The 27,436-nt window shown below is 42.0% G+C and overlaps 1 protein-coding gene across 5 annotated transcripts in view; it reads right to left on the minus strand.

Annotated features, from left to right (window-relative positions):
* PPIP5K2 (diphosphoinositol pentakisphosphate kinase 2) overlaps nucleotides 1-27,436 on the minus strand; it is a 200,490-nt gene that overhangs the window by 48,466 nt on the left and 124,588 nt on the right. For all 5 annotated transcript variants that reach the window (XM_077462328.1, XM_077462326.1, XM_077462325.1 and 2 more), the window contains exons 18-23: nucleotides 17,125-17,266; nucleotides 16,607-16,830; nucleotides 6,991-7,118; nucleotides 6,511-6,625; nucleotides 4,852-4,959; nucleotides 4,649-4,765 (exon numbers count right to left, since the gene is read on the minus strand). In XM_077462328.1, coding sequence (XP_077318454.1) covers nucleotides 4,649-4,765; nucleotides 4,852-4,959; nucleotides 6,511-6,625; nucleotides 6,991-7,118; nucleotides 16,607-16,830; nucleotides 17,125-17,266 — 834 coding nt within the window. The remainder of the gene's footprint in view (nucleotides 1-4,648; nucleotides 4,766-4,851; nucleotides 4,960-6,510; nucleotides 6,626-6,990; nucleotides 7,119-16,606; nucleotides 16,831-17,124; nucleotides 17,267-27,436) is intronic.

Genomic DNA, 27,436 nt, shown 5'->3' on the forward strand with positions numbered 1-27,436 from the left:
AATATTTTATATCTTTTCATGTGGCAACAATGAAGAAATTACACTTTGCTACAATATAAAGTAGTGAGTGTACAGCTTGTATAACTATACATTTGCTGTCCCCTCAAAATAACTCAACACACAGCCATTAACCACTTAAGGACCGCCTCACGCCAATGTACGTCGGCAGAATGGCACGGCTGGGCACAAGCACGTACCTCTACGTTGCTTTTTTCCTGCCCAGCCGTGGGTCGGGAGCGCGCTGCCAGCGGTGCGCACCCGACCCGATCTTGAGCTCCGTGACCGTGGCCTCGGGACCAGCGGACCCGATCGCGATCAGGTCACAGAGCTGAAGAACGAGGAGAGGTCTGTGTAAACAAACCTCTCCCCGTGCTTCCTAGTGTGGCTGTCACCGATCGCCTCTTCCCTTTTATAGGGAAGGACGATCACTGATGTCACATGCCAGGCCACGCCCCCTACAATAAAAAAAAAAAACACATAATGTCATACATAACACCAACACTGCTCCCTAGTGGTTAACTGCCAGTGTCATTTACACAAGAATCAGTGCATTTAAATAGCAATGATTGCTGTATAAATGACAATGGTTCCAAAAATGTGTCAAGAATGTCCGATGTGTCTGCCATAATGTCGCAGTCACAATAAAAATCACTGATCGCCGCCATTTCTAGTAAAAAAATAAAAATAAAAATGCTATAAAACTATCCCCTATTTTGTAAATGCTATAACTTTTGTGCAAACCAATCAATAATTGCTAATTGCGATTTTTTTTTTACCAAAAATATGTAGAAGAATACATATCGGCCTAAACTGAGGGAAAAAAAATGTTTTTTTTTAATATATTTTTGGGGGATATTTATTATAGCAAGAAGTAAAAAAATATTGAATTTTTTTCAAAATGGTCGCTCTATTTTTGTTTATAGTGCAAAAAATAAAAACTGCAGAGGTGATCAAATACCACCAAAAGAAAGCTCTATTTGTGGGAAAAAAAGGACGCCAATTTTGTTTGGGAGCCACGTCGCACGACCGCACAATTGTCAGTTAAAGCGATGCAGTGCTGAATCGCAAAAAGGGCTTGGTCCTTTGGCTGCAAATTGGTCCGGGGCTTACGTGGTTAATATCTAAACCTCTCGCCAAAAATGTGAGTACAATTTTCAAATTGGGCCCAATCAGCCATTTTCCCCTCCCCAGTGTCACGTGACTCAGTGTTACAAGGCCTCAGGTGTGAATAAATTTGGTGATATCACTCTCATTCTCTCTCTACTGGCCACTTGAATTTCAACATGGCATCTCATGGCAAAGAACTCAGAGGATCTGAAAAAAAAATTGCTGCTCTACATAAAGATGGCCTAGGCTATAAGAAGATTGCGAAGACCCTGAAACTGAGCTGCAACATGGTGGCTAAGACCATACAGAGGTTTAACAGGACAGGTTCCACTCAGAACAGGCCTTGCCATGGTCGACAAAAGAAGGTGAGTGCACATGCTCATCGTTATATCCAGAGGTTGTCTTTGGGAAATAGATTTATGGGTGCTGCCAGCAATGCTGCGGAAGTTGAAGGGTTGGGTGGTCAGCCTGTCAGTACTCAGACCATACGCCACACATTGCATCAAATTAGTCTGCATGGCTGTTGTCCCAGAAGGAAACCTCTTCTAAAGATGATGCACAAGAAAACCCACAAACAGTTTGCCGAAGAAAAGCAGACTAAATTACATGGATTACTGGAACCATGTCCTGTGGTTTGAGGAGATCAAGATAAACTTATTTGGTTCAGAGGACTCCAGTGACAGATGTGCGTACTTGGCTTTCGGGGGTTATACCGGGATGATGTCCGCAGCTGCTGTTAACATCCCGGTACTGTTGTTTAGAGCGGGCGATCAGCTTTCCAAGGATAACAAGCAATGCTTCTAAAAGCCACTCGGTTATTATCCCGAAGGAGCGGGAGGGGACGCCCCCCCCCCCTCCCGCCACTCTTCCAGGGCCTCCCGGTGGCACAGGAGGGCTGATCGATGATCCACCACTTCCGGTGGCTAGTAACAGACTGGAATGAAGCCGGAAATGGCTTTGTTCCAGTCTCCTTGATGTAAACAAGGAAGCAACGTCACAGTATTTTAGATACACTGTGTTCAGTGCAATGGAGGGATTGGAGGTCTTTTAGACCCCCGAGCCCTCCATAAAGAGTACCTGTCACCACCTATTACACCAACTATTACTGTCACAAGGGATGTTTACATTCCTTATGACAGCAATAAAAGTGATCAAATTTTTTATTTTTTTAAAAACACAATTTAATAATATAAAACAAAAAAAAATTCAAACCGCCCCCGTCACCACGAGCTCGCGCAGGAAAGAAAACGTATACGTTAATGGTGTTCAAATCACACATGTGAGATATCGCTGCACTCGTCCGAGTGAGAACAATAATTCTAGCATTAGACCTCCTCTGTAACTCTAACTGGTAACCGTAAAAAAAAAAAAAATGAACGCGTCACCTATGTTTTTTTTTTTTTTAATTCATGAAATTGTCCCTTTTCCCAAGAAAATCAGTTTAAAAACACTGCTGCACAAATACCGTGTGACATAAAATATTGCAACAATCACCATTTTATTCTCTACATTATATATAATGTTTGGGGGTTCTAAGTAATTTTCTAGCAAAAAATAGGGATTTTAACTTGTAAACACCAAATATCAGAAATAGGCTTAGTAATGAAAGGGTTAAACACATAGTTGTGCTCATAGGTTTACATACCCTGGCAGAATTTATGATTTCTTGGCCATTTTTCAGAGAATATGAATAACACAAAAACTTTTCTTTCACTCATGGTTAGTGTGTGGCTGAAGCCATTTATTATTAATCAACTGTGTTTACTCTTTTTAAATCAAAATTAAAACAAACTACCCAAATGACCCTGTTTAAAAGTTTACATACCCTGGCTATTTTGGTTTGATAACATGAACACAAACTGACACAAAGGGGTTTGAATGGCTATTCAAAAAGGTAACCATCCTCACCTGTGATCTGTTTGCTTGTAATTAATGTGTATGTATTAAAGGTCAATGAATTTCCGGACTTTTGACAGACCCTTGCAGCTTTCATCCAGTACTGCACTGAGGTTTCTGGATTCTGAGTCATGGGGAAAGAAAAAGAATTGTCAAAGAATCTGCGGGAAAAGGCAGTTGAACTAAATAAAACAGGAAAGGGATATAAAAAGATATCCAAGGAATTGAGAATGCAAATCAGCAGTCTTCAAACTCTAATCAAGAAGTGGAAAATGAAGGGTTTTGTTGAAACCAAACCACGGTCAGGTAGACCAAATAAAATCTCAGCCACAACCGCCAGGAAAATAGTTTGGGATGCAAAAACCCACACAATAACTTCAGGTGAAATGCAGGAGTCTCTGAAACATGCGGTGTGGCTGTTTCAAGATGCACAATAAGGAGGCACTTGAAGAAAGATGGGCTGCATGGTTTAATCGCCAGTAGAAAGCCATTACTACGCAAATGCCACAAAGTACCCTGCTTACAATACGCCAAACAGCACAGAGACAAGTCTCAAACCTTCTGGTACAAAGTCATTTGGAGTGATGCGACCAAAACTGAGCTTTTTGGTCACAACCATAAATGCTTCATTTGGAGAGGAGTCCAAGCCTATGATGAAAGGTACATCATTCCTACCGTGAAACACGGAGGTGGATTGCAGGCGTTTTGGGGATATGTGAGCTGCACAGGAAACTTGGTCAAAATTGATGGCAAGATGAATGCAGTATGTTATCAATAAATACTGCAGGAACATTTGCATTTATCAGCCAGGAAGCTGCACATGGGGCGGTACTTGGACATTCCAACATGACAATGATCCAAAACACAAGGCCAAGTCGACCTGTCACTGGCTACAGAAGAATAAAGTGAAGGTTCTGGAGTGGCCATCTCAGTTTCCTGACCTTAATTCAATTGAGCCGCTCTGGGGAGATCTCAAATGTGCAGTTCATGCAAGACAGCCTAAGAATTTACAGGAACTGGAGGCTTGTTGCCAAGAGGAATGGGCAGCTTTATCATCTGAGAACATAAAGACCCTCATCCACAAATACCATGAAAGACTTCAAGCTGTCATTGATGTTAAAGGGGGCAATACATTGTAAACTTTTGATCAGGATCATTTGGGTCGTTTCTGTTGTGATTATGATTTAAAAGAGTAAACACAGATGATTGATAATAAATGGATTCAGCCAAACACTAACCATGAGTGAAAGAAAAGTTTGTGTGTTATTCATATTCTCTAAAAATCTAATTCTGCCAGGGTATGTAAACTTATGAACACAGCTGTAACTGTGTGTGTGTATATATATATATATATATATATATATATATATATATATATATATATATATATATATATATATATATATATATATATTTCATTTTTTTTATTAAGTGATAAAAACTTCCACTATTCTGCATGGTCCATAATTCCTAGATGGCAAATTAGTTGCTCTGCCATTGCAAGTTAAGTTGTGGAATGTTTAGCTGGCTTTATTTAGCGATTTAATTGGCTTTCCATGTTGAAACTAAATCCTGCTTTCCATAACCAATGGAACCCATTTTAGGAAATTATATAAGCATGAACAAGACTAAATTCAAAACAAACCTCTCTGGATGCTGGCCTATATCCAAATCCTGAAGGCAAGTTCTTATCCTCTTCACAGCCTTTTGCACCTGGACTAAAGTGCAATTCCACATGGAAACGCTCCTCAGATGACAGATCCTATATAGAATTACAATGAGCCATGAAAATCCCCTCTATAATCTGCATTCAGCTACTAACTAGCTTAGTAATACATGTCCATTTACCTTGTTTGGGTCCTCGTACAACATGATAACAATCTGTGTCATATAATTCAGTTCATTCACAAAGTTCAGGTAGTCCATCGCTCTCTTCCACTGCTCATCCTTTGTCTCCTACAGATTAAAATGGAAAACACATTCATCAGATTGTGTTCTTATTCTGAGAAAAGAGGCAAAACAAACATATCACAACAAGAAGAAGAAAAAAGTTACTGTGTGCACTTACTATCAAGTTATTGGTGTAGCCCTGCATATGGTGTGCTCTTTGGAGGACTTGCCCCGGGTATAGATGTATATAAGTGGACAATGCAGTGTAACTTTTTAAATATGTTTGCCCATTTCCCTAGATAGCAGTCCAAATATATATTTTTTTGGGAATAGTTTTTTTACACCAAGTAGATTTTTTTTGGTATGAAGATCTGTCCTATATATTTCTCACTGTCTGCTGACATTGTTTGGTCATTTTAGACTACAGCTTGGCTGATTAAATATCCAATGTTAATTAGGGGTACTGAAAGTGGATTATTCCATTAAAAATAGGCTCAATTACATATAGTAGGTCATATATTGTTCACCACATCATAGCTAGCACAGATAAAAGTTCCTTGTTCATTCTTCCTTTCTGATGGACTTCCGAGATAGAGAATAAAGAAAAAGCCACAATACAGATCACCATAAACATAGATACTCCTGCATTACACATCATACACTTTGAGGCTTATTATATTTCAGGTTACCCATCCTTAAAATATGACAGCTGCATTAGTTTTCTTTTTAGACTTTTTTCCCCCCTTTATTATCACTTCCTGTCTTAGGGTATCTCCACTCAGGATGGAGGAACAATTGAGACTTGACTAACAAATTAAAGCTGAAATTTAGTTAATAATTTATATATATTTTTTTTAGCTAATCATTTTTTAAGCAGTTACAGCAACATGTTTTTTCTTTTGAGATAAAGGTTTTACATAAATGAATAAAAGCCGATCATTGTACATGGTTTGTTTCAACCCTCTAATTGTTACTTTGGCTGGACAGCAAAAACAAAAGAAAAACAAAACAAAAACAAATGCAGCCACCATATCTAAGAATTGGTAAGCTGCAATATAATAATCTTTGTTTTGGGATTCAAGCTCTGTTCACTGCAATTATTCAATTAATTAGCCCTCTGGCATAAATGCAACCAATTAGGTAACATTAAAGTGATTCTAAAAGCAAAACCTCTTTTTCATGTCTTACTTAGCTGCCTTTAGGACAGAGCAGCCTGGTCTCTCCCCTCTGCCGAGTACCACCATAGCAAGCCTCTTGCTATTGGGACACCCCTGCGTGTTCGCTCCAGAGCCAGCTTTGTGTGTCCATTAACACACAGAGCATGACTTTGCCCTGCCCCCCCCCCCCACTCTCTCCTCACTGGCTGTGATTAACAGCAGCAGGAGCCACTGGCTCCCGCTGCTGCCTCTCTGTCCAAAGTGGAGAGAGAAGGCCAAGGGAGCTGCTGTTCTCATGCACATTGCTGCATTGAGATCATGCTCAGGTAAGTATTTAGGGGGCTGGAGGGCAGCTGCACTCAGAAGGTTCTGCCTTTAGAACCACTTTAACAATTTAAAAGGTTCAAAGTCACAATACAGATGTAAATATATTATAGGTTTAGAACTCCCTACTACTTACATCACAGAGCGCTCCAAAACGAAGAATTGACAGTAGTGAATGAACATGACTTTCGCTGGTAAAATACAAACGTGTGCGCACATGCCGTTCTGGAGACATCACACCGCGAGAATACCTGGAAAACAAAAGATTCCAGCTTTTCCTGTGTGTGTTAGCTATCCAATTTGGCAGGAAAGCATGTGTGGTTTTAAGGTATTGCTCCAACTGTACGTTTCTAGACACTAAGGAAAAAAACATCATTATGTCTGTTCAGTAAGGATAGGTGTCCTTTTCAGTTGTCTTAAGAAGTATCACCAAAATGGTGAATACAAATACAGATTAACAGCAACATAACATAGTTACATAGTTAGTCTGGTTGAAAAAAAGACACAAGTCCATCTAGTTCCATCATTACTAACGGCAAGCTGTGACAGCTCATACTTTCCGTGAGTGCTAATACAGTATGGTAATATCAGGAAACAAAGGAATAAAGCTTCTTACAGTGGATGAAGCTTATTTACTGTGTCATCATCTTGTGTTCTTTGTAGATCAGAGCGAATCTTTCGAACAAGAGGTGTACAGTAACCTTTAGCGATCTCCAGTTTTTCTGCTTTGGATATACCATATTCCTAAAATACAATACACAAAAGTAAATGCCTCATGCGTTTCTGGTCAAAACATTTTAAATTACAGTCCTGTCCACCCGCTATACAAACACTTCATAATAACCCTATTTGTTAATTTTGTTACTAAACATTATGGTTTACATTTATATATACTTCCATTTATTGAGGCGCTTTCTATAATTCCAGTGTGACAAACTAAAATCTCCACATCATTATTCAGCAAGTCAGCTACTACAAGGTAATGGAAGATTATAATCATTATAGTTCGAAAAGCATAGTTAATGCGGTGTTCCGCAAAAAATAAATAAAAATTTTATTAAAAGTCAGCAGCTACAAATACTGCAGCTGCTGACTTTTAATAATTGGACACTTACCTGTCCGAGGGTCCAGCGATGTGGGGGAACGAAGCCCCGCTCATCTCCCCCCTCCTCTCTGCTGCGCCGGCATTGTAACTGTGGCCACCGGCTGTGGCTTCACAGCTGGGCACCCACTGTGCATGCAGGGGCCACGAGCAGAAACTGGCTGGGCAATCATCTGGGACCTGTGACGTGGGAGGGGGGAGAGGTGATCTCCTTTCCGGTGCCGCAGTATGCCGGGAGGAAGTGGGAGCTGGAACGCTCTAAAAAGAGGGTATCGGCTCTACCCCAAAAAAAAATGACATGCCAAATGTGGCATGTCAGGAGGTCACCTTCCCTTACAGCCGAAGTTCCATTTTTGGCTGGAACTCCACTATAAAATAACATAATCACTATAATGAGGGATGAGGTTTATAGACCACGTGGTTAATCACTTGACTTCATGGCCAGGCCATATTTAACCAAGTGTGCAGTCATGCAACGCTGTGCACCAATAAAATTTATTTCTCACAAATAGAGCTTTCTTTTGGTGGTGTTTGATCACTCAGTTATTTATTTTTTTGCACTATAAAATATATATATAAAAAATAAAAATATATATTATATACATACACATACTGGACATTAAATAAAAGTCTACACACCCCTGATAAAATGTCAGGTTTCTCTTATGTAAAAAAATTGACAACTTTTTCTACCTTAATGTGACCTGTTAAACTGTACAACTCAATTGTACAACAAACTGAAATCTTTTGGGTGAAGGGAAGTAAAAATAAAATATGATTGAATAAGTGTGCACACCCTTAAACTAATTGGAAGCACCTTTTGCAATGGCCCCAAGCACTGTATGTAGCTTCAGCTACAAACAGTACACAGTACTGGGTTCTGGCTGTGAGACACAGACTTCCTGTCTCACACCCGGAACAAAAGCTTGCTCAGCCAGATACTAGGCTTCCTCTGATTGGATGGGTCGGAGAGTGTGACATTAGCCTTCCTCAGCAAATCAGAGGAAACTATGCATTCATTCACAGAATACAAAGCAGTCTATGAATGGCTGAGTGCCGCTCAGACCTACTATTTTATTTCAGGTTGTGAGACTGGAAGTCTGTCTCACAGCCAGAACCCTGCACTGTGTACTGTATGGAGCTGAAGCTACGTGCAGATTATACAGTGCTTAGAGACACTGCTGCACTTAGTAAAATAAATAGTTAACATATTTAAAGTGACAGGAAACATGGAGATCAAATTTAAAGCTGAAATGTAGGCAAAATCCTTAAGGGGCATTAGTTAGATACCAATAAGGTGCTTCTAACGTGTCCTCCACTGCTGAATGCTTCTTTCCTGAAAAATGATACTTACGGGTGGACTCTGATGGTGATGTCACTGCTGAAGTTCCAATAGTGAAACTGACAGTCCGGGCTGGAGCACAGCAGATCTCGCACTGTACAGTGCTCCTCTTTTTAGAAAATGTCTTGTACTCTTTTCAAAGTATACAAGGCTTTCGGTGATAGGACAAGGGGTGTATGTGAAGGGGCTGTGTTCCATCCTATTAGTTTTTCTGCTCGAACTTCAGTGATGGTAGAAAGGCTACATGTATAAAACATTTCAAGAAAGTAGTAGCAACCACAAGTGGAGCACACTTCATTGAAAATACAATTTTCTAAAAAAAATTAAGGCCACTAGGATGCTAGTGAGGATAAAAAAGAGGCATGACTGTTAGAGATGGGGTTAAACAGGGGCATTTTGTTTGCCAGTCTCCTGTATAACCTGATATTTAAGAATTGCTGAATTCCTGTGTCTCCCAATAGAGGATACAGAAATTTTGGATTTCCTATCATTTTCTCATTGATAATGGTCACTAGAACAATTAGTTTTTTCTTCACCGCTCATTCTGGTGACAACACTCAGGCTTCATGTACACAGGACGTTTGAAAACCTCTTCAGAATGCTGGAACTTGACAGTTAGTAAACAATGGTTAAAAACATTCCTTTTTGCCCATTTTTACATGTTGCGTTTATTAGCGTTTAGAAGCTTTTTTTCGTAAATGTAGGAAAATCTCTCTCTATGTGTTTTTTGCACATTGTAAATGGTCAGAAATATTTCCGGCGATAAACAGAAATGATTGTAAACTCGAATTACTGCATTTAGACGTTTTAGGGGTTTCAAATGCCACTAAACTACTGTCCGGAATGTGATTTTCTGCTTCTAAACTACTATGTACGTGTACCCATAAGATATCATTGAGGAGAGTTCAAGGGCTGCTGGAAAAAATGCCCAAATGCTCCTAAAAATCAGTTTACCAGCCGCAGTGTAGAAGGCCGTAAATTTACCATATTTATCGGCGTATAACACACTTTTTCCCCCTTAAAATCAGGGGGAAATCACGGGTGCGTGTTATACGCCGATCCTCCGCGATTTCTGAGCGATTTCTGAGCTCTGGTTCGGCCCTTCTTGTGGCTTTCGGCCACCTTCAGCCCTTCTCGGTGGCCGAAAAACTCAGAGAAGGGCCGAGAGCGGCCGAAAGCTGACGAGAACGGCCGAAAGCCATCGAGTACGGCCGATGGTGGCCAAAAGCCGGCGAGTATGGCCGAAGGCCGCCGAAAACGGCGGAAGGCGGCCGAGAACTATCAGGAGCCGCCGAGATACACAGGACATCTCGGCGGTGCCATTTTTAAAAATAAAAGCTGAAATTATCACTGACAAGGGGACAGCGATGCACAAGGCTGCAATGATGGACAGGCTGCATGACAAGGCTGCAAATGACATTGACAAGGCTTCAGATGGACACTGAGAAGGCCGCATTGATGGGCATTTAAATGTAAGGTTTTTTTCCCTTAAATTTCCCTCCTAAACTTGGGGTGCGCGTTATACGCCGGCGCGTGTAATACGCCGATAAATATGGTAATTACAATGGCATCTGAAAATTGTTGGAATAGATCAGGCAGCAAGTGAATATGGTTGTCCATAAAGCTGTTGAAAGCAGAAAAAATGAGCATCACAGTTTGTTGCATATGGGGCTGCGTAGCCACAGATCGGTCAAAGTACCCATATTGACTCAAAGGCATCTTAAATGGGAACGTGGGCAATAGAACTGGACCATGGAGCAATAAGAAAAAAAAAAAGGTGGCCTTGTCTGGTAAATCAAATTTACATTTACACTATGTGATTGGCCGGTGCGTTTTGCTTAGCTGCAGAAAAGTTAGAACCAAAATGCAGCATGGAAAGTAGGCAAGCTGGCGGTGGAAGTGTGATTATTTGGGAAATGTTCTGCAGAGAAACCTTGGCCCTGCCTTCATGTGGATGCTACTTTGACATGTACCACCTGCCTAGACTCTGCTGCTGACCAAGTACACCCTACTTGGGAGTAGAGTAGGCAGTGCCCTCGTTGGCAGGATAATGCACCCTGTCACACTGCAAAAATGGTTCAAGAATGGTTGGTGGTCCAGGTGGTGAATTTGCCTTCAGATTATCCAGATTTTCAATCCAACTGAGCATCTGTAGGGTGTGCTGGGAAAAAAAAGTCCAATCCATGGAGCCCCCAACTCACAACTTAGAGGATCTGCTACTGATGGCCAGATACTACAGCATACCTTCAGAGGTCTAGTGGACATCCATGCCTCAATAGGTCAGGGCTGTTTTGGCAGCAAAATGGGGTCCTACTTACTATTACCCTGTTTCCCTGAAAATAAGACCTAGCATGATTGTCGGTAATGGCTGCAATATAAGCCCAAGCCCCCAAATAAGCCCTACCCTGTTTTCCCGAAAATAAGCCCTACCCTGAAAATAAGACCTACAAGGGCTTATTTGGGGGGTAGGGCTTATATTGCAGTCATTACCGACAATCACGCTAGGTCTTATTTTTGGGGAAACAGGGTAGGTGGGTGGTTTTTGGCTCCAAGTTTTGTAATTCAGCTAAACAGGGCTCTTCAGCATCAAGGAAAACAATGAAGCCACTCACCCTTGTATAACCCATACTAGATTCCCACTAAATTAGCTACAGTGCCTTGCGAAAGTATTCGGCCCCCTTGAACTTTTCAACCTTTTGCCACATTTCAGGCTTCAAACATAAAGATATAACATTTTTATTTTTTGTGAAGAATCACCAACAAGTGGGACACAATTGTGAAGTGGAAAGAAATCTATTGGATTTTTGAAACTTTTTTAACTAATAAAAAAATGAAAAGTGAGGCGTGCAAAATTTGGCCCCCTTGCGTTAATACTTTGTAGAGCCACCTTTTGCTGCGATTACAGCTGCAAGTCGCTTGGGGTATGTCTCTATCAGTTTTGCACATCGAGAGACTGAAATTCTTGCCCATTCTTCCTTGCAAAACAGCTCGAGCTCAGTGAGGTTGGATGGAGAGCGTTTGTGAACAGCAGTTTTCAGCTCTTTCCACAGATTCTCGATTGGATTCAGGTCTGGACTTTGACTTGGCCATTCTAACACCTGGATACGTTTATTTGTGAACCATTCCTTTGTAGATTTTGCTGTATGTTTGGGATCATTGTCTTGTTGGAAGATAAATCTCCGTCCCAGTTTCAGGTCTTTTGCAGACTCCAACAGGTTTTCATCCAGAATGGTCCTGTATTTGGCTGCATCCATCTTACCCTCAATTTTAACCATCTTCCCTGTCTGTGCTGAAGAAAAGCAGGCCCAAACCATGATGCTGCCACCACCATGTTTGACAGTGGGGATGGTGTGTTGAGGGTGATGAGCTGTGTTGCTTTTACGCCAAACATATCGTTTTGCATTGTGGGCAAAAAGTTTGATTTTGGTTTCATCTGACCAGAGCACCTTCTTCCACATGTTTGGTGTGTCTCCCAGGTGGCTTGTGGCAAACTTTAGACGAGACTTTTTATGGACATCTTTGAGAAATGGCTTTCTTCTTGCCACTCTTCCATAAAGGCCAGATTTGTGCAGTGTACGACTGATTGTTGTCCTATGGACAGACTCTCCCACCTCAGCTGTAGTTCTCTGCAGTTCATCCAGAGTGATCATGGGCCTCTTGGCTGCATCCCTGATCAGTCTTCTCCTTGTCTGAGCTGAAAGTTTAGAGGGACGGCCAGGTCTTGGTAGATTTGCAGTGGTCTGATACTCCTTCCATTTCAAAATGATCGCTTGCACAGTGCTCCTTGGGATGTTTAAAGCTTGGGAAATCTGTTTGTATCCAAACCCGGCTTTAAACTTCTCCACAACAGTATTACGGACCTGCCTGGTGTGTTCCTTGGTCTTCAAGATGCTCTCTGCGCTTTCGACAGAACCCTGAGACTATCAGAGCAGGTGCATTTATACAGAGACTTTATTACACACAGGTGGATTCTATTTATCACCATCAGTCATTTAGGACAACATTGGATCATTCAAAGATCCTCGCTGAACTTCTGGAGTGAGTTTGCTGCACTGAAAGTAAAGGGGCCGAATAATTTTGCACGCACCACTTTTCAGTTTTTTATTTGCTAAAAAAGTTTAAATTATCCAATAGATTTTGTTCCACTTCACAATTGTGTCCCACTTGTTGGTGATTCTTCACAAAAAATTCAAATTTTATATCTTTATGTTTGACGCCTGAAATGTGGCAAAAGGTTTAAAAGTTCAAGGGGGCCCGAATACTTTCGCAAGGCACTGTAGATTTAAGGAGAGTCATGTGATTGTTTAACGAAACAATTATTTTGATAATTATACGCCAAAATCATTACTAGTGCACGCAAATACAACATAACTTACAAATTCCAATTAAAGCTACAGAAAACTGTACTGTGGAGTTAATAAATAACATATATTTGTACTACTGATTCAACTGTGAAATTAGTAGGTATGCAACACTGTTAAAAAAAACAAATAATGCTTCCAATTTAAAGATGTGCTTCACACTTATGCACAAGTGTGTATGTTTAGGGCTAATTTGCATTGCCACGAAGGGGTGTACAGTTTCAAGAAAGAGCATATTTCTGCAGCTGGGAGTCACAGATGTGTGCAAAGAGCCATGGGTGACAACACACACAGATCAATGGAAGGTTGAGACATACAGTGGCTGTACACATAACCACACATCCATCACTCTATGTGGAGAACTACAAATGAGAACAGCACAAATATGCTGCTTAGGTGACATTATAAAGGTCTTTTTTGGGCCCAGAGAATGAGGCCTTATTTTTTTTCTTAATTATTCTTTAATTAAAGTTCAGGTGAAAAAGAATCAATCATAGATGGAATCATCCTATTTTTGCTAGAATCTTAACCTTCAAGCGATACGTCCTATAAGATAGTTATACAAAACTGAAATAGCTCGTTCAGAAAGCCCTTTTACCAGTTACTCATGCTTTGATCATCACTTCCAATACTTTTCATTTCTGAAACGATGCTATTTAAGAGACAACGCATGGTAAAATATATTTTTTCCCCCCTGAGCCTTGTCATAGAACTTTTGGGTTGCAAATTCTATACAGCAAACTGACTACTTAAAACTAAATTCAACTGAATTTTTACTGTTATGCATTCATGATAAATGTTGTTGGTAAAACCCCTGTCTTTTGGTGTGTAGCAAATGCCTTTAGAATTATACAGTCTGCTTTTCTGAAGTATGGAATTTTTAATCACAATGCACCTATAAGGTGCCATAAAATAGCCTAATCAAGCCCGCCCCCCGATTTGTTGGCTTGATAAAACAACGCACATGAAAATGATGCCTTGCAGGGCCATCATTTAGAAATAATTAACTTAGCCACTCATTACAGATTTGTTGGAAAATCTTTGTACGATGACCAAAAAATGCAGTTACACTATAAGGGGTAAATGGGGGGCTCTAGGTGGCTAATTGCCATAAGGATTTCAATATTCCAAAGTCATGCATTGCCTTAGATACGCAAGTGGTTTCTACCATCCCAAATGAAAATAAGCCAAATTCACACCTGAGCATAGCGTTTTCAGGCAGAAAATCGCTGAAATAGCTGATTTAAGCCATTTAAAAAAGAACAAATAACGAGTCCGAGGACCTGAAATCTTTTGTTACTTCTAGGTAACGTAATAGGGTTTGTCTCGCATCCAGGTTGTGAAACAGACCTTCCCTTTCCCCTGAAGGGTTTGAGCAAAAGGTTGGCAGGATGATCACCTACGACCGGTTCTGAAACGTCGTTACTTTTTGCAAAAAGCCTGGATCTGTCTTAAGTACAATCCTAGCTGGATAAATAGACAAAAAAGTTTCTTTAACTCAGTGGTCATCAACCCTGTCCTCAGGGCCCAATAACAGGCCAGGTTTTCAAGATAACTGAAATATATCACAGGTGATATAATTTGCTGCTCAGTAATTGCAGTATTCTAGTCTGCATCTCCCCATTATGTAATACATAATACCTGGCCTGTTAGTGGGCCCTGAGGACAGGGTTGATGACCACTGCTTTAACTGATAGCACATGCAGTTCTCTGATTCTTCTTGAGGGTGTGATTGCAGCCAGAAATACAGTTTTAAAAGAAAAATGCTTAGCCGGAGCTGGTCTGGATCTGGCAAGTGCCTTGAAAAATCTTGCGACCAAAGTTTCTGAAGAAATTGATCTCTCAAGAAAAATCCCCAAAGCGGTCACTTGCACTTTAAGAGTGCTCACTGCAAGACCCTTGTCTGTACCCTTTTGTAAGAATTCTAATATTGAAACAATGTCTTCCACAGCTCTATTTGCTGAACGACACCAAGAAATGTAGACCTTCCACACCTTGGCATAAATAGCTCTAGTTACTTTCTTCCTACTAGAAAGTAAAGTGGTTACTAAAGGTTCTGACAAACCCTTGTTCCTTAGCATCTGCTCCTCAGATACCAGGCAGTGAGGCTTAACCTGGCTACATCAGGGTGATGCACTGGGCCTTGTAGAAGCAAATACTATCTGAGAGGAAACTGTCAAAATGGTTTGGCTGCCATTTGCAGAATGGTGGAAAACAAAGCTCTCTTTGGCCAGAATGGAGTAATCAGAATTAGCGACGTTCTTTCCTTCTGTATTTTTCTCAATACTAACGGAATCAGCTGAAATGGGGGAAAGGTGTACCCCAGGTGAAAATTCCTGAAAAAGAGAGACACCATAGTAAAAATAGGGCAGTATTACATCTACCCCAAACCTGGGCCTTACTGGTGCCTGTTCCTGCCCCACTCACTGCCATCGAGTCCATCGTGGTGTGTTGTGTGTGTGGCTAGGAAGCCGGTTCCGGGCTCCAATAGCGCTGCTCCGGAACCGGGCAAATGTGCACCAGCGCCATTTCTCCCTTCTCCCCCTGCGCCTTCTGGCGGAAATGATGCACCGTGCCTGCTCTGTGGACCCCGCCCCCTCCGGATACCTCACTTCTGGTGGATGTAGTCACTGACTGCCATTCGCAAGATGGTGGCGGCATTTTTAGAGAGGCAGGTGGTTGCAAAGAAAATAAAGAAAATGTCCGCCTCCACCTCACCGCCACCCAGGAGTGGCACATGCAGCAGTACCGGCTCTCTCCGAGCACTTTAAAGAGGGAGAAGGAGCCCATCCAGCAGCACTCTGTGGCGTGAGAGGAACAAGCTACCTCAGGTAAAAAAAAAAGATTGAGCAGGAAGCCTGGACTCTCGCGACAGCACCTAAGAGTTCCTGACTCCCCAATAAGTTCTCCCTGCCGGAGGAAACAAAAAAAAACCCTGCAACATGTGGGAAGGAGCCTCCTTTTAAAGTTCGGTGGAAGACGTGTTTCCTGTTGGCAAGTGGGAGGAGCCACTCTCACGTGCTGTCCTGATAGGCGTTTAGGGAAATACCTCTTTCAAAGAAATTGTAGGATAATCTGATTGTTAGTACACAGCTTTCAAGAGCCGATCACGACAGTTCATCTGATATTACTCGATGGGACAAGCACGAAAATGTTTCTTGTACAATACCAGATCATATGAATTTCGCAAAAATACAATAAAATACACTACAACACATAACATCTCTTCAGAATTTTTTTTCTGTTGTACGAGAATTTGCCACTTGTAAACTCTTTATTTTCGATATGAAACTAGCATGCAAAACAAAACGCTCATTCGTCTGATAATCTCATTGTGTGTACCAGGCATTAGGATGGCCAAAGACACACAGCCAAACTGAGGGCTCAGTTCACTCATATCCACTACAGTCAAATAAAGCCAAGTTACCTGAGGAATGACAATATCAGCTAGTGCCTTGGATATCCTATACAATTCCATCGTGTTCTCCAGTTTTAATGAGTAGTTATGCTGCACGTCATACTTTATACAATCATAAATATCAGGAATCTTGCTGATATCATATCTTCCATTCTTTGTTTTGAAATCTTTTTCCAGTTTGGACCACCGACGCAGCATCAACTCCAAAGTCTCACTGTGGTAGAGCTGAATATCTATATAAGAACATTGCAAAATGTCAGCGTTTCTCATTTTAAATCAGAATGAATCACTGCAGATTGCATTTTTTTTTTTTTCGGGATAGGTCAGCAAGCACAGCTGTATAAACACCAGCAACATGCATGTCAGTGTCCCATTATTATGATTGATGCTTTCATTTGAAACCAAAGCGATGGATGTATTAAAGCCTTGAAAAAAAAATTACAAACAAAACCCTTGAAAAAGCACATAGCAGTTTTTTTTTAAAATAAGGCAGTTTTATTAAATGCACATATTGTAGATTACATTACCTGCAAATTTTGGGTCTTCCATTTTTAGCCGAATTTGGGAAGTCAGGCTTTGAATTAATGAATACACTTTGTCACAAGTCTTCACTGGATTCTTTACAATCTGCATGGATTTAATCTGTGATATGCTTCCAGTAGGAGTCAGCTAAAAGCACAAAATTGAAGGAGTTTAATATTTTAGTAAAAACATTGTTTTTGAAGAGCTTTAGGGTTTTTTTTTTTATTTATTTTTTTAAATCAACTTCAATGATAAACATTACAATTGGCACAGGGGAGTATACACAACATTAGCTTGTAACATTATCTCAGGAACCTTGGGAAGGCCCTGTTCATGGTCACAAACACACAATGCTTCCTCTTCTGAGAGGAACAATTGTACGTTTGCATTTCAACAACACATGTAAAAAAAAGTACCGTATTTTTCGGACTATAAGGCGCACCGGATTATAAGGCGCACTAGCAACGACCGGCTGATAAAATGGATATTTCCATATATAAGGCGCATCGGACTATAAGGCGCACCGGATTATAAGGCGCACTAGGAACGACCGGCTGATAAAATGGATATTTCCATATATATAAAGCGCATCGGACTATAAGGCGCACGGTCGATTTTGGGAGAAAATTTAGGCTTTTACGTGCGCCTTATAGTCCGAAGGTTTACGTCAAGATGACAGATACTGTTAACAAAGAACTCCAGCGATGTCAACAGGTCATATATAAGGCGCACCGGACTATAAGGCGCACGGTCGTTTTTGGGAGAAAATTTAGGCTTTTACGTGCGCCTTATAGTCCGAAAAATACGGTATAATATATATACATATATATATACACACACATATATATATATATATATATATATATATATATATATATATATATATATATATATATATATATATATAGTATCAATCTACCACAGCGGTTTAGCTTATACAGGGCTCTGATAGCTGCTTCCTTGGCTGTGTTTATGAATCCAGAATAGATAAATTAAGGCAGGCTACTTTGTTAAAGGATTACTTTTCAGTTGTGATGTTCCATATGTCCTAGGACAAACAGTCACTTATAACACTATTAAAAAGGAGTTCCTATACATAAAGAAAACCTTTCCTAAAAGAAATACAGTCTCTGACAAAAGTGAGTACACCCCTCACATTTTCGTAAATATTTTATTATATCGTCTCATGTGACAACACTGATGAAATGACACTTTGCTACAATGTAAAGTACAGACGGTCCCCTAGTTAGAAACATCTGACTTACAAATGACTCCTACTTACAAACGTAGGGAGACAACAGGAAGTGAGAGAAAATCTACCCCTAGAAAGGGACATTCACTCCTGTAAGAGTTATTATGGGAAAAAAGGGTCTCCACTGATGCTTTATCATCAAGGCTTCTTTACACAACAACCCAACATTTTCAAAAACCAAATGTCATTGGGACAGAAAATGAGGTGAAATCTTCTGAACAGGGGCACAGACAGCAAAACAAATTTTATAGGGGTGTTAACCCTTCCCTATGCTATCCAAAAATCTTAAATTAGGATTTTTTCTACAGCTTGCCTGTAAAATCCTTTTCTTGGAGTTACATCACGGGACACAGAGCAGCCATAATAACTAACTGGGTTATATGCCACCTATTGGTGAATGGACACTGGTAAATAAATCAAACAATAAGTCCTCTCCAATATAATCCCTCCTACACAGGAAGTACCTCAGTTTTGTAGCAAGCAATAAACGTCCCAGACAAGAGGGGAGGGATCTCTGTGCCCGGGATGTACTCCAAGAAAATGATTTTACAGGTAAGCTGTAGAAAAAAATCCCAATTTCTTTATTGTATATCACAGGACACAGAGCAGTCATAACTAACTGGTATGTCCCCAAGCAATGCTTTTGAGGGGAGGGAACCCATTATGACCAGAGAAACGCCTTTAAAACAAAAGGATTATTATTATTGCTGCCTGCAGTACACTGCATCCAAATGCAACATCCTCCTGAATCCTAACATTCACTTGATAAAACCTAGGGAATGTATGCACCGAAGACCAAGTAGCAGTCTTGAAAATATGAACCCTTCTCTTCTGGTAGCGTGTGCCCTTACTGGAAAAGATGGAACCTTTCCCCTTAATCCATATGCCTGAACAATCACTTGGCGGAAATAGTCAACTTCGATGCTGCCTGTCCCTTCTTGGGACCTTCTGGCAATACAAGCAGAACATTGGTCTTCCGCATCATTGATAAACGGGCAGATCCATTGCTAAACATTCAACCTGAATGCCGCATGTCCTTCCTGGGCCCTTCTGGCTGCACATAAGTAGACTCTGAGCATTTGAACTACCTCTAGAGTAGGTAGCGATTTTTCTCCTCCCGAAGAAAAATATAAAAGCAAGACACTGTCCTGATTCAAGTGAAAACGAAATACCACTCTAGGCAACAGAGATGGATTAGGAAGCAACATCACCTTACGATGTGTGACCAAGAAAGGCTCCTCGCATTAAAGAGTCGCCAGCTCTGACACTCCGCTTCGTGATAAACAAATATCACCAGCGCATAGAATCTATTTTAGGTTAATGGGGGGGGGGGGGAGGATATGGAGAAACTGGGAAAGGAGAGGCAGGTAAGGGTTGAAAGAGGGGACACAGAGCAGCCATAATAACTAACTGGGTTATACGCCACCTATTGGTGAATGGACACTGGTAAATAAATCAAACAATAAGTCCTCTCCAATATAATCCCTCCTACACAGGAAGTACCTCAGTTTTGTAGCAAGCAATAAACGTCCCAGACAAGAGGGGAGGGATCTCTGTGCCCGGGATGTACTCCAAGAAAATGATTTTACAGGTAAGCTGTAGAAAAAAATCCCAATTTCTTTATTGTATATCACAGGACACAGAGCAGTCATAACTAACTGGTATGTCCCCAAGCAATGCTTTTGAGGGGAGGGAACCCATTATGACCAGAGAAACGCCTTTAAAACAAAAGGATTATTATTATTGCTGCCTGCAGTACACTGCATCCAAATGCAACATCCTCCTGAATCCTAACATTCACTTGATAAAACCTAGGGAATGTATGCACCGAAGACCAAGTAGCAGTCTTGAAAATATGAACCCTTCTCTTCTGGTAGCGTGTGCCCTTACTGGAAAAGATGGAACCTTTCCCCTTAATCCATATGCCTGAACAATCACTTGGCGGAAATAGTCAACTTCGATGCTGCCTGTCCCTTCTTGGGACCTTCTGGCAATACAAGCAGAACATTGGTCTTCCGCATCATTGATAAACGGGCAGATCCATTGCTAAACATTCAACCTGAATGCCGCATGTCCTTCCTGGGCCCTTCTGGCTGCACATAAGTAGACTCTGAGCATTTGAACTACCTCTAGAGTAGGTAGCGATTTTTCTCCTCCCGAAGAAAAATATAAAAGCAAGACACTGTCCTGATTCAAGTGAAAACGAAATACCACTCTAGGCAACAGAGATGGATTAGGAAGCAACATCACCTTACGATGTGTGACCAAGAAAGGCTCCTCGCATTAAAGAGTCGCCAGCTCTGACACTCCGCTTCGTGATAAACAAATATCACCAGCGCATAGAATCTATTTTAGGTTAATGGGGGGGGGGGGGGAGGATATGGAGAAACTGGGAAAGGAGAGGCAGGTAAGGGTTGAAAGAGGAAAGCGAGGGGGGAGAGGGGGAAGGAGTGTGGGGGGGGGGATGGTGGAGGATCTATGAGGAAACTAAACAAAGCTGCATGTTTCCAAGTCCCTATTTAATCCTTTAAGGGCAAGAGAGTCAAACATATATAGCCAGCATACTTCCCACTAATAGGGAAAATCTCTCATTTGTGGTCAGGGTTCCATTAGGGATGGTCTCTAGAACAAATACTTCTAGGCATTTAATATCATCATTCTGCATACGATGAAAATGCAGTGGAACGCTGTCTTCAAAACATCCTTTTTTGATGAATCTACGGTGATCAACAATTCTTGCGTGTAAAGTACGTATAGTGCGGCCCATGTATAAAAGCCTGCAGGGACACCATAAAACCTAAAAACAAAACTTTTTTTTGTTGTTGTTAATTTATATATATATATATATATATATATATATATATATATATACACACACACACACACACACACACACACACATTTGGTAATGATCATTTAGTGCATTTTTTCGTTTTTATTTTGAGGTTATTGTTTAAATGTTCTTTAGATTATGGATTCATTTTTGTATATCCTTCAATTCGCATCTGCGCAAATTATTTTTGGGGGATTGCAAATTGCAAGTCCATCATGTGTGTATATTTATTATAAATTTTTTTGATTATATTAAATTGTGTACATACATTTTTAATGGTTATCTTCTGAGCAATGAGGGGTTAATGCCAGGTACCAAATTGTTCTGCCCCTTCGCTCCACTAAACTCCCCGCCCTTTTTTCCAATTTTAATTCCTGGTTGCCCATCTCCTGTGGTAACAGGCCCAATCTTCACCTCTTACAGTGGGCTCCGTTAAAAAACCTTCAGGGACTGGGACCCCCTTTTTAATCAGGGGACCCACAGCCCTGTGCCTGTAAAAAACACCCAGCCAGGAATATGGCTGAAAAAAACAAATACTGGATCCCAGGGTCCAGCTCTCTAAAAAGAGAAGCGTTACAGGTAAAACCTTGTTTCTTTGGACACGAGGCCCGGGTACCATTCAATTTGGTCTGGAAAGGACACTTTGAATAGATCCGGTTGCATGGCTTGCTCCAGTAAGGAATATTCCAGCAGAGCTCAGCATAGCCATCTTTACTCGTGATCAACACCTAAGGCACTGGCGAAAAAACCGAGGTACTCCCAGTAAGGGGAGGGGTTATATGGGGATTTGAACTTCCGGTCTAGGGTGTGCAAGTGCCCATAACCTGAAGGTGCCATATAACCCATAGAGTAATTACTGTGGCTCTGTGTCCCGTGATGTGCGATAAAGAAAATGCGTCGTCAAGGTAACCGAGAAGCTTGAGGGTCACTGCAGCCCATGAGGTAGTAAAGTCTTCACATCCTCCAGCAACGCCGATCGTCCTCTATGTCAGCCATTCCAGCTCTAGTTGTTATCCCGTTTGGTCATTGTAATACCCCAGGATACTCCCATACAGCGGCGAGCAATAACCCAAGCATCTGACTATACCAAGAGTGAGCAGCATATATTTATCTGCAGCATCACAGTATTTCCTCCCCTTCCTGTCAGTACTCCAGCTGGTCTGGCATTTCTAACATGTGACACACTGAGCTTGTTTTTCCATCTCCATGCTGATTACTTCCTCCGCCTCCTCCTTCCCCTCCAGCACGTCCTGCCATCTCTCACACGCTGGTGAGTGGTTTGTAGGCTTAGCTACAGCGCAGCAGGGGTATTGGCGCACCCCCCCCCCGCCGCAGTGATAGTTGTCCACCATATATGGATTCCGTCAGTCATTCGTTGCTCTGTGGACTCCTGGAGACACCGCAAGCCTGCTCTATTCCCTATTTTTTTTATCATTCCCTACTCCTCCTTGTTGGACAACAGGATTGGATTTTATGGTTATCATTGAATAAACTAGGTGTATTCACGTTTAACTGCCTGTTGTGAGATTGTTTCTTCCACTAACCCATTGTGCGCTGCATTGTTTTGTTATATTCCACTTAGTGAAGTGATAGCAACCAAAGAAGCCATCTTCCGAGATAAGGGACTAACAGTCTCCCAACTGGTTCAAAAAAATGGCTTCTGCAAAGACAACCAAGAGCAAATCCCAGTCCCAAGGATACAAGTGTGGCCTTACATGTGGGACCATCTACGCTACACGCTGTATGAAGTAGGAATCCAGGAGTGAGAAACAATGGCCTCTGGAAAAAATGGATAGGGATGAACTCGAACCCTTAAAGTGGTTGTAAACCCTTACAAACCACTTTGACCTACAGGTAAGCCTAGATCAAGGCTTACCTGTAGGTCCAAGAAATATCTCCCAAACCTATACGGTTTAGGAGATATTTGCCCGAAGACGAGCACCGCTGTCTACGGCACATGCGCCGTAGACAGCAGCACGCAGGCGCACTGAGCATTGCATCCTCGATAATGAAAATGCCGCGCAATGCCACGCGTCTCGGCTCCTGTGCGCATGCGTGGGAGTGACGTCATCGCGGCTTCGCCGAATGACAGCGGCGGAGCTGCAAGACCCCACCGAGAAGATGGATGCGGTGGACTACAGGGGACAGCGGTGACTTCGCTGGCTCCTGTGTCAGGTAAGTGACACATAATGGGCTACTATGCGATGCATAGTAGCCCATTATGCTTTGCCTTTGCAGGGAATGAAAGAGGAAATAAACTCATCAGGGTTTACTTCCTCTTTAATGGTACTTAAGGCTAATCTCCTTTCCCCTACCGATTGGAGAAAGATAAGAAAATTTCCCAAATTCCTGAGTGCCACTTCCTGGCTTCCCCCAGAAAAAATTTTTTTCCAAGTCCTGTAATTGAGGTTCCCTGAAAACAGCTTCCAGGGCTCAACAGTGTGGATATAAAGGACTCAAAACCATTAGGTCCCGCTTGACTGGGAGTGTTCAAGGAGCGGCCACCTCAAGACTTGTTATGTCAGCGTACCAAGCCCTCCTAGGCTAATTCGACTAAGACTATTATCAGTGTTACCACCTCCCAGATTCTTGGCAAAAGACGTGGGAGAAAGCATCAAATAAGGGAGAACTGCAGAGTACCCCCTGCCATTATACTATACCTGGAGAATGTACTAGTAATAGAGACAGCACTTGTTATACTGTCTCAGGCAGAATGTTGTTCACCTTTTTGAGCCGTATGACTCCTGGCGGTCAATATATATGCCAGCAGGAGCATTGTCGGATTACACCTACAACTGGTTTGTCCCAACATGCAGAGCAAGGCATACTGGCCAACAATCCAAGATATTGATGGACAATACTTTCTTCTGTGGAGACCAAGTCCACTGAAATAGTTCACCTTCAAACCAACTGGAGAAGCTGGCATCAGTGGTCATCTTGCCCATCTCTTCTCCAGATCTTGAACCATCAATCAGCAATCTTAGCTCTGTAATACCCTGGGAACATAGCCCTCTGGCAATCCAATGCCTGGAACTTAATGTTTTAAACAGAGAATGATCCTCAACCAAAGACCTGGAGTAGGACTGTACATAGGGGGGAACGTGTCTTCACCTAGATACAACATACTCCTGAAGAAATGTATCAGAAGGAAAAACTGGAACGGACTGCTTCCTGAACAAAGAATATTGCGGTAAACTGGGATTAGCACATCTGCATTTGTAGCAAATCCAGTACTTGGCTCGGAGCTTTGTGAACCCTCGGAGCTGTGGCCAGTCCAACGAGCAGAGTCTGACTTTGCGTGCAATTTGCAAAAACCCTTGATGAGCCTGGGGGAAAAAAAACAGCTAAGCTGGACCTTATGTCCCCATTTGGTTTTGGGACTGCTAACGGTTAAGGTGTTTTTTTTTTTGTTTTTTTAATAAATGAGCCCATACCTACTGGTCCAACAGTAAAATGCAAGGAAAAAGACTGACAACTCTGTGGTAGACCCCAAAGGCCAAAAGTGGCATACATACCTACCAAGCTTTTGCTGGCCAAAGATGGAGCAAAACCACTTCAGAGACTGCCCTAAGATCTTCTGGCCTGAGATACTCTCAAAACACATCCGTGCGTCCTCAAATTGCAGCGACCCCAAAAGCAGCATTTGCACCACTCTGGTCCAACCTTGGCGCAACTTGACGTCCATAAACCTCAAGATTACACAGGCACTGCTTCACGCCGTTGAAAAATCGCATTAAAGTTGCGGCTGAAATGTACGACTTTCAAATCACACAAGTGTGAAAAAGGAGCCCGAAATTAAGCTCCTGCAGAGCCAATGTACGCTATTCTGTAGACACAATTCCTTCAAGTAAACAGATGCCCATGTTCTTTAAAACATGTGTTTATGTCACATGTATGTATGCAACATCTATGCAAAACATGTTTATTCAAGCAAGCCTTTAAGCAGCAAGCACGCAAGCATGTATACTATGCTGCACTTGGCCCAAAACTAGTTTAGCACCTGTTCAACTGCACTATACTATTTTTGTGCCAAATGTACAGTATTCTGGAGACCCAACACTTTAAAGTGCACTGCTAGGCTTGTATTGACTTTCAGTTGTACAGCCCCTCCTCCCCGAATTAAGCAGTAAGTAAGCAGTATATAATCATGACTTGTCTGGCCACATATTTCTCCCATAGTAAGTACGTACACGTCACTAGTATCCATGGGCTGGTGTTATGTCTCCAGAGGCCCTACCTGGTATTCCCAGGACCACGTGGCTTCAACATGGCCACTTCCTGCGTATATAAAAATAGGCCATACTGATCGACCTGCACCTTCTAGCACAATGCCCCCAGTGGCCACTGGGAGAGCAGGCAGTCAGATCTTTCTTTTTTTGTTTTTAATTAAAAGAGAAACTGCAAAGATGCAGACTTACCATTCCTGCTGCAGGACTCTGAACATAACAGGAGTCCAATCTTCACCCATCATGGCGAGCTTTGTCATAAAAGACCTTTGGAGACTTGGGTCCCCCTTAATCTGGGGTCCACTCCCCTGGACCTGTATAGCACCCTGCAGGAAAGCACCTTGGTCAGAACAAACACTGCACAGGTTTGCATTATGCAAGGTCCAGTGCCATAAGGCTGCATTACAGGCAAAACCTCAAAGAATCTTCTCTCCTTCCAATGAGGCTGGGGTACCATCCATTTTGGCCGATAGCTTTTTCGATTGGATCCGATTGAAGGCCATGATTCCTAATAGAACCATCCAGACCTCAAAGTATGCTCCAAGGAGCATATGTCATATTCGTGACCATCCACCACTGGCGAAAAAACGGAGGTACTTCCTGTGTAGGAGGAGGTCATATAGGGGGCGGGACTTCTGGTTTGATTGATTTACCAGTATCCATTCACCAATAGGTGCCATATAACCCAGTTAACTATCATGGCTGCTCTGTGTCCCATGATGTACGATAAAGAAAAATTGTTTATTTGGCTGGAGCTACACTTAAAAAATGTACCTGTTTCGATTAACCCGGAGACTGCCTGTAGTGAGTGTACAGCTTGTATAACAGTGTAAATTTGCTGTCTCCCTCAAAATAATGCAACACACAGCTATTAATGCTATCCGCTGGCAAAAAAGTGAGTACACCCCTAAGTGAAAATGTCCAAATTGGGCACAATTAGCCATTTTCCCTCCTCGATGTCATATGACTCATTAGTGTTACAAGGTCTCAGGTGTGAACATGGAGTAGGTGTGTTAAATTTTGTCTTATCGCTCTCACTCTCTCATACTGGTCACTGGAAGTTCAAAATGGTACCTCATGGCAAAGAACTCTGAGGATCTGAAAAAAAAAAAAAAAAGAATTGTTGCTCTACATGAAGATGGCCTAGGCTATAAGAAGATTGCCAAGGCCCTGAAACTGAGTTGCAGCACGATGGCCAAGAACACACAGCGGTTTACCAGGGCAGGCTCCACTCAGAACAGACCTCACCATGGTTGACCAAAGAAGTTGAGTGCACATGCTCAGCATCATATCCAGAGGCAGTCTTTGGGAAATAGACGTATGAGTGCTGCCAGAGGTTGAAGGGGTGGGGGTCAGCTTGTCAGCGCTCAGACCATACGCCGCACACTGCATCAAATTGCTTTGCATGGCAGTTGTCCCAGAAGGAAGCCTATTCTAAAGATGATGCACAAGAAAGCCCATACACCATTTGCTGAAAACAAGCAGACCAAGGACATGGATTACTGGAACCATGTCCTGTGGTCTGATGAGACCAAGATAAACTTATTTGGTTCAGATGGTGTTAAGCGTGTGTGGCGACAACCAGGGGAGGAGTACAAGGACAAGTGTGTCTTGCCTACAGTCAAGCATGGTGGTGGGAGTGTCACGGTCTGGGCTGCATGAGTGCTGCTGGCACTGCGGAGCTACAGTTCATTGAGGAGCCATGAATGCCCACGTGTGTGACATACTGCAGCAGAGCATGATCCCCTCCCTTCGGAGACTGGGCCACAGGGCAGCATTCCAACATGATAACAACCCCAAACATGCCTCCAAGACATCCACTGCCTTGCTAAAGAAGCTTAATAAAGGTGATGGATTTGCCAAGCATGTTTCCAGACCTAAACCCTATTGAGCATCTGTGGGGCATCCTCAAAACAGAAGGTAGAGGAGCTCAAGGTCTTTAACAACCACCAGCTCTGTGATGTCATCATGGAGGAGTGGAAGAGGACTCCAGTGGCAATCTGTGA

The sequence above is a fragment of the Lithobates pipiens genome, unplaced genomic scaffold (assembly GCF_037356315.1).
Source record: "Lithobates pipiens isolate NorthernLeopardFrog02 unplaced genomic scaffold, aLitPip1_a1.2 Scaffold_3, whole genome shotgun sequence".
Lineage (NCBI taxonomy): Eukaryota > Metazoa > Chordata > Amphibia > Anura > Ranidae > Lithobates > Lithobates pipiens.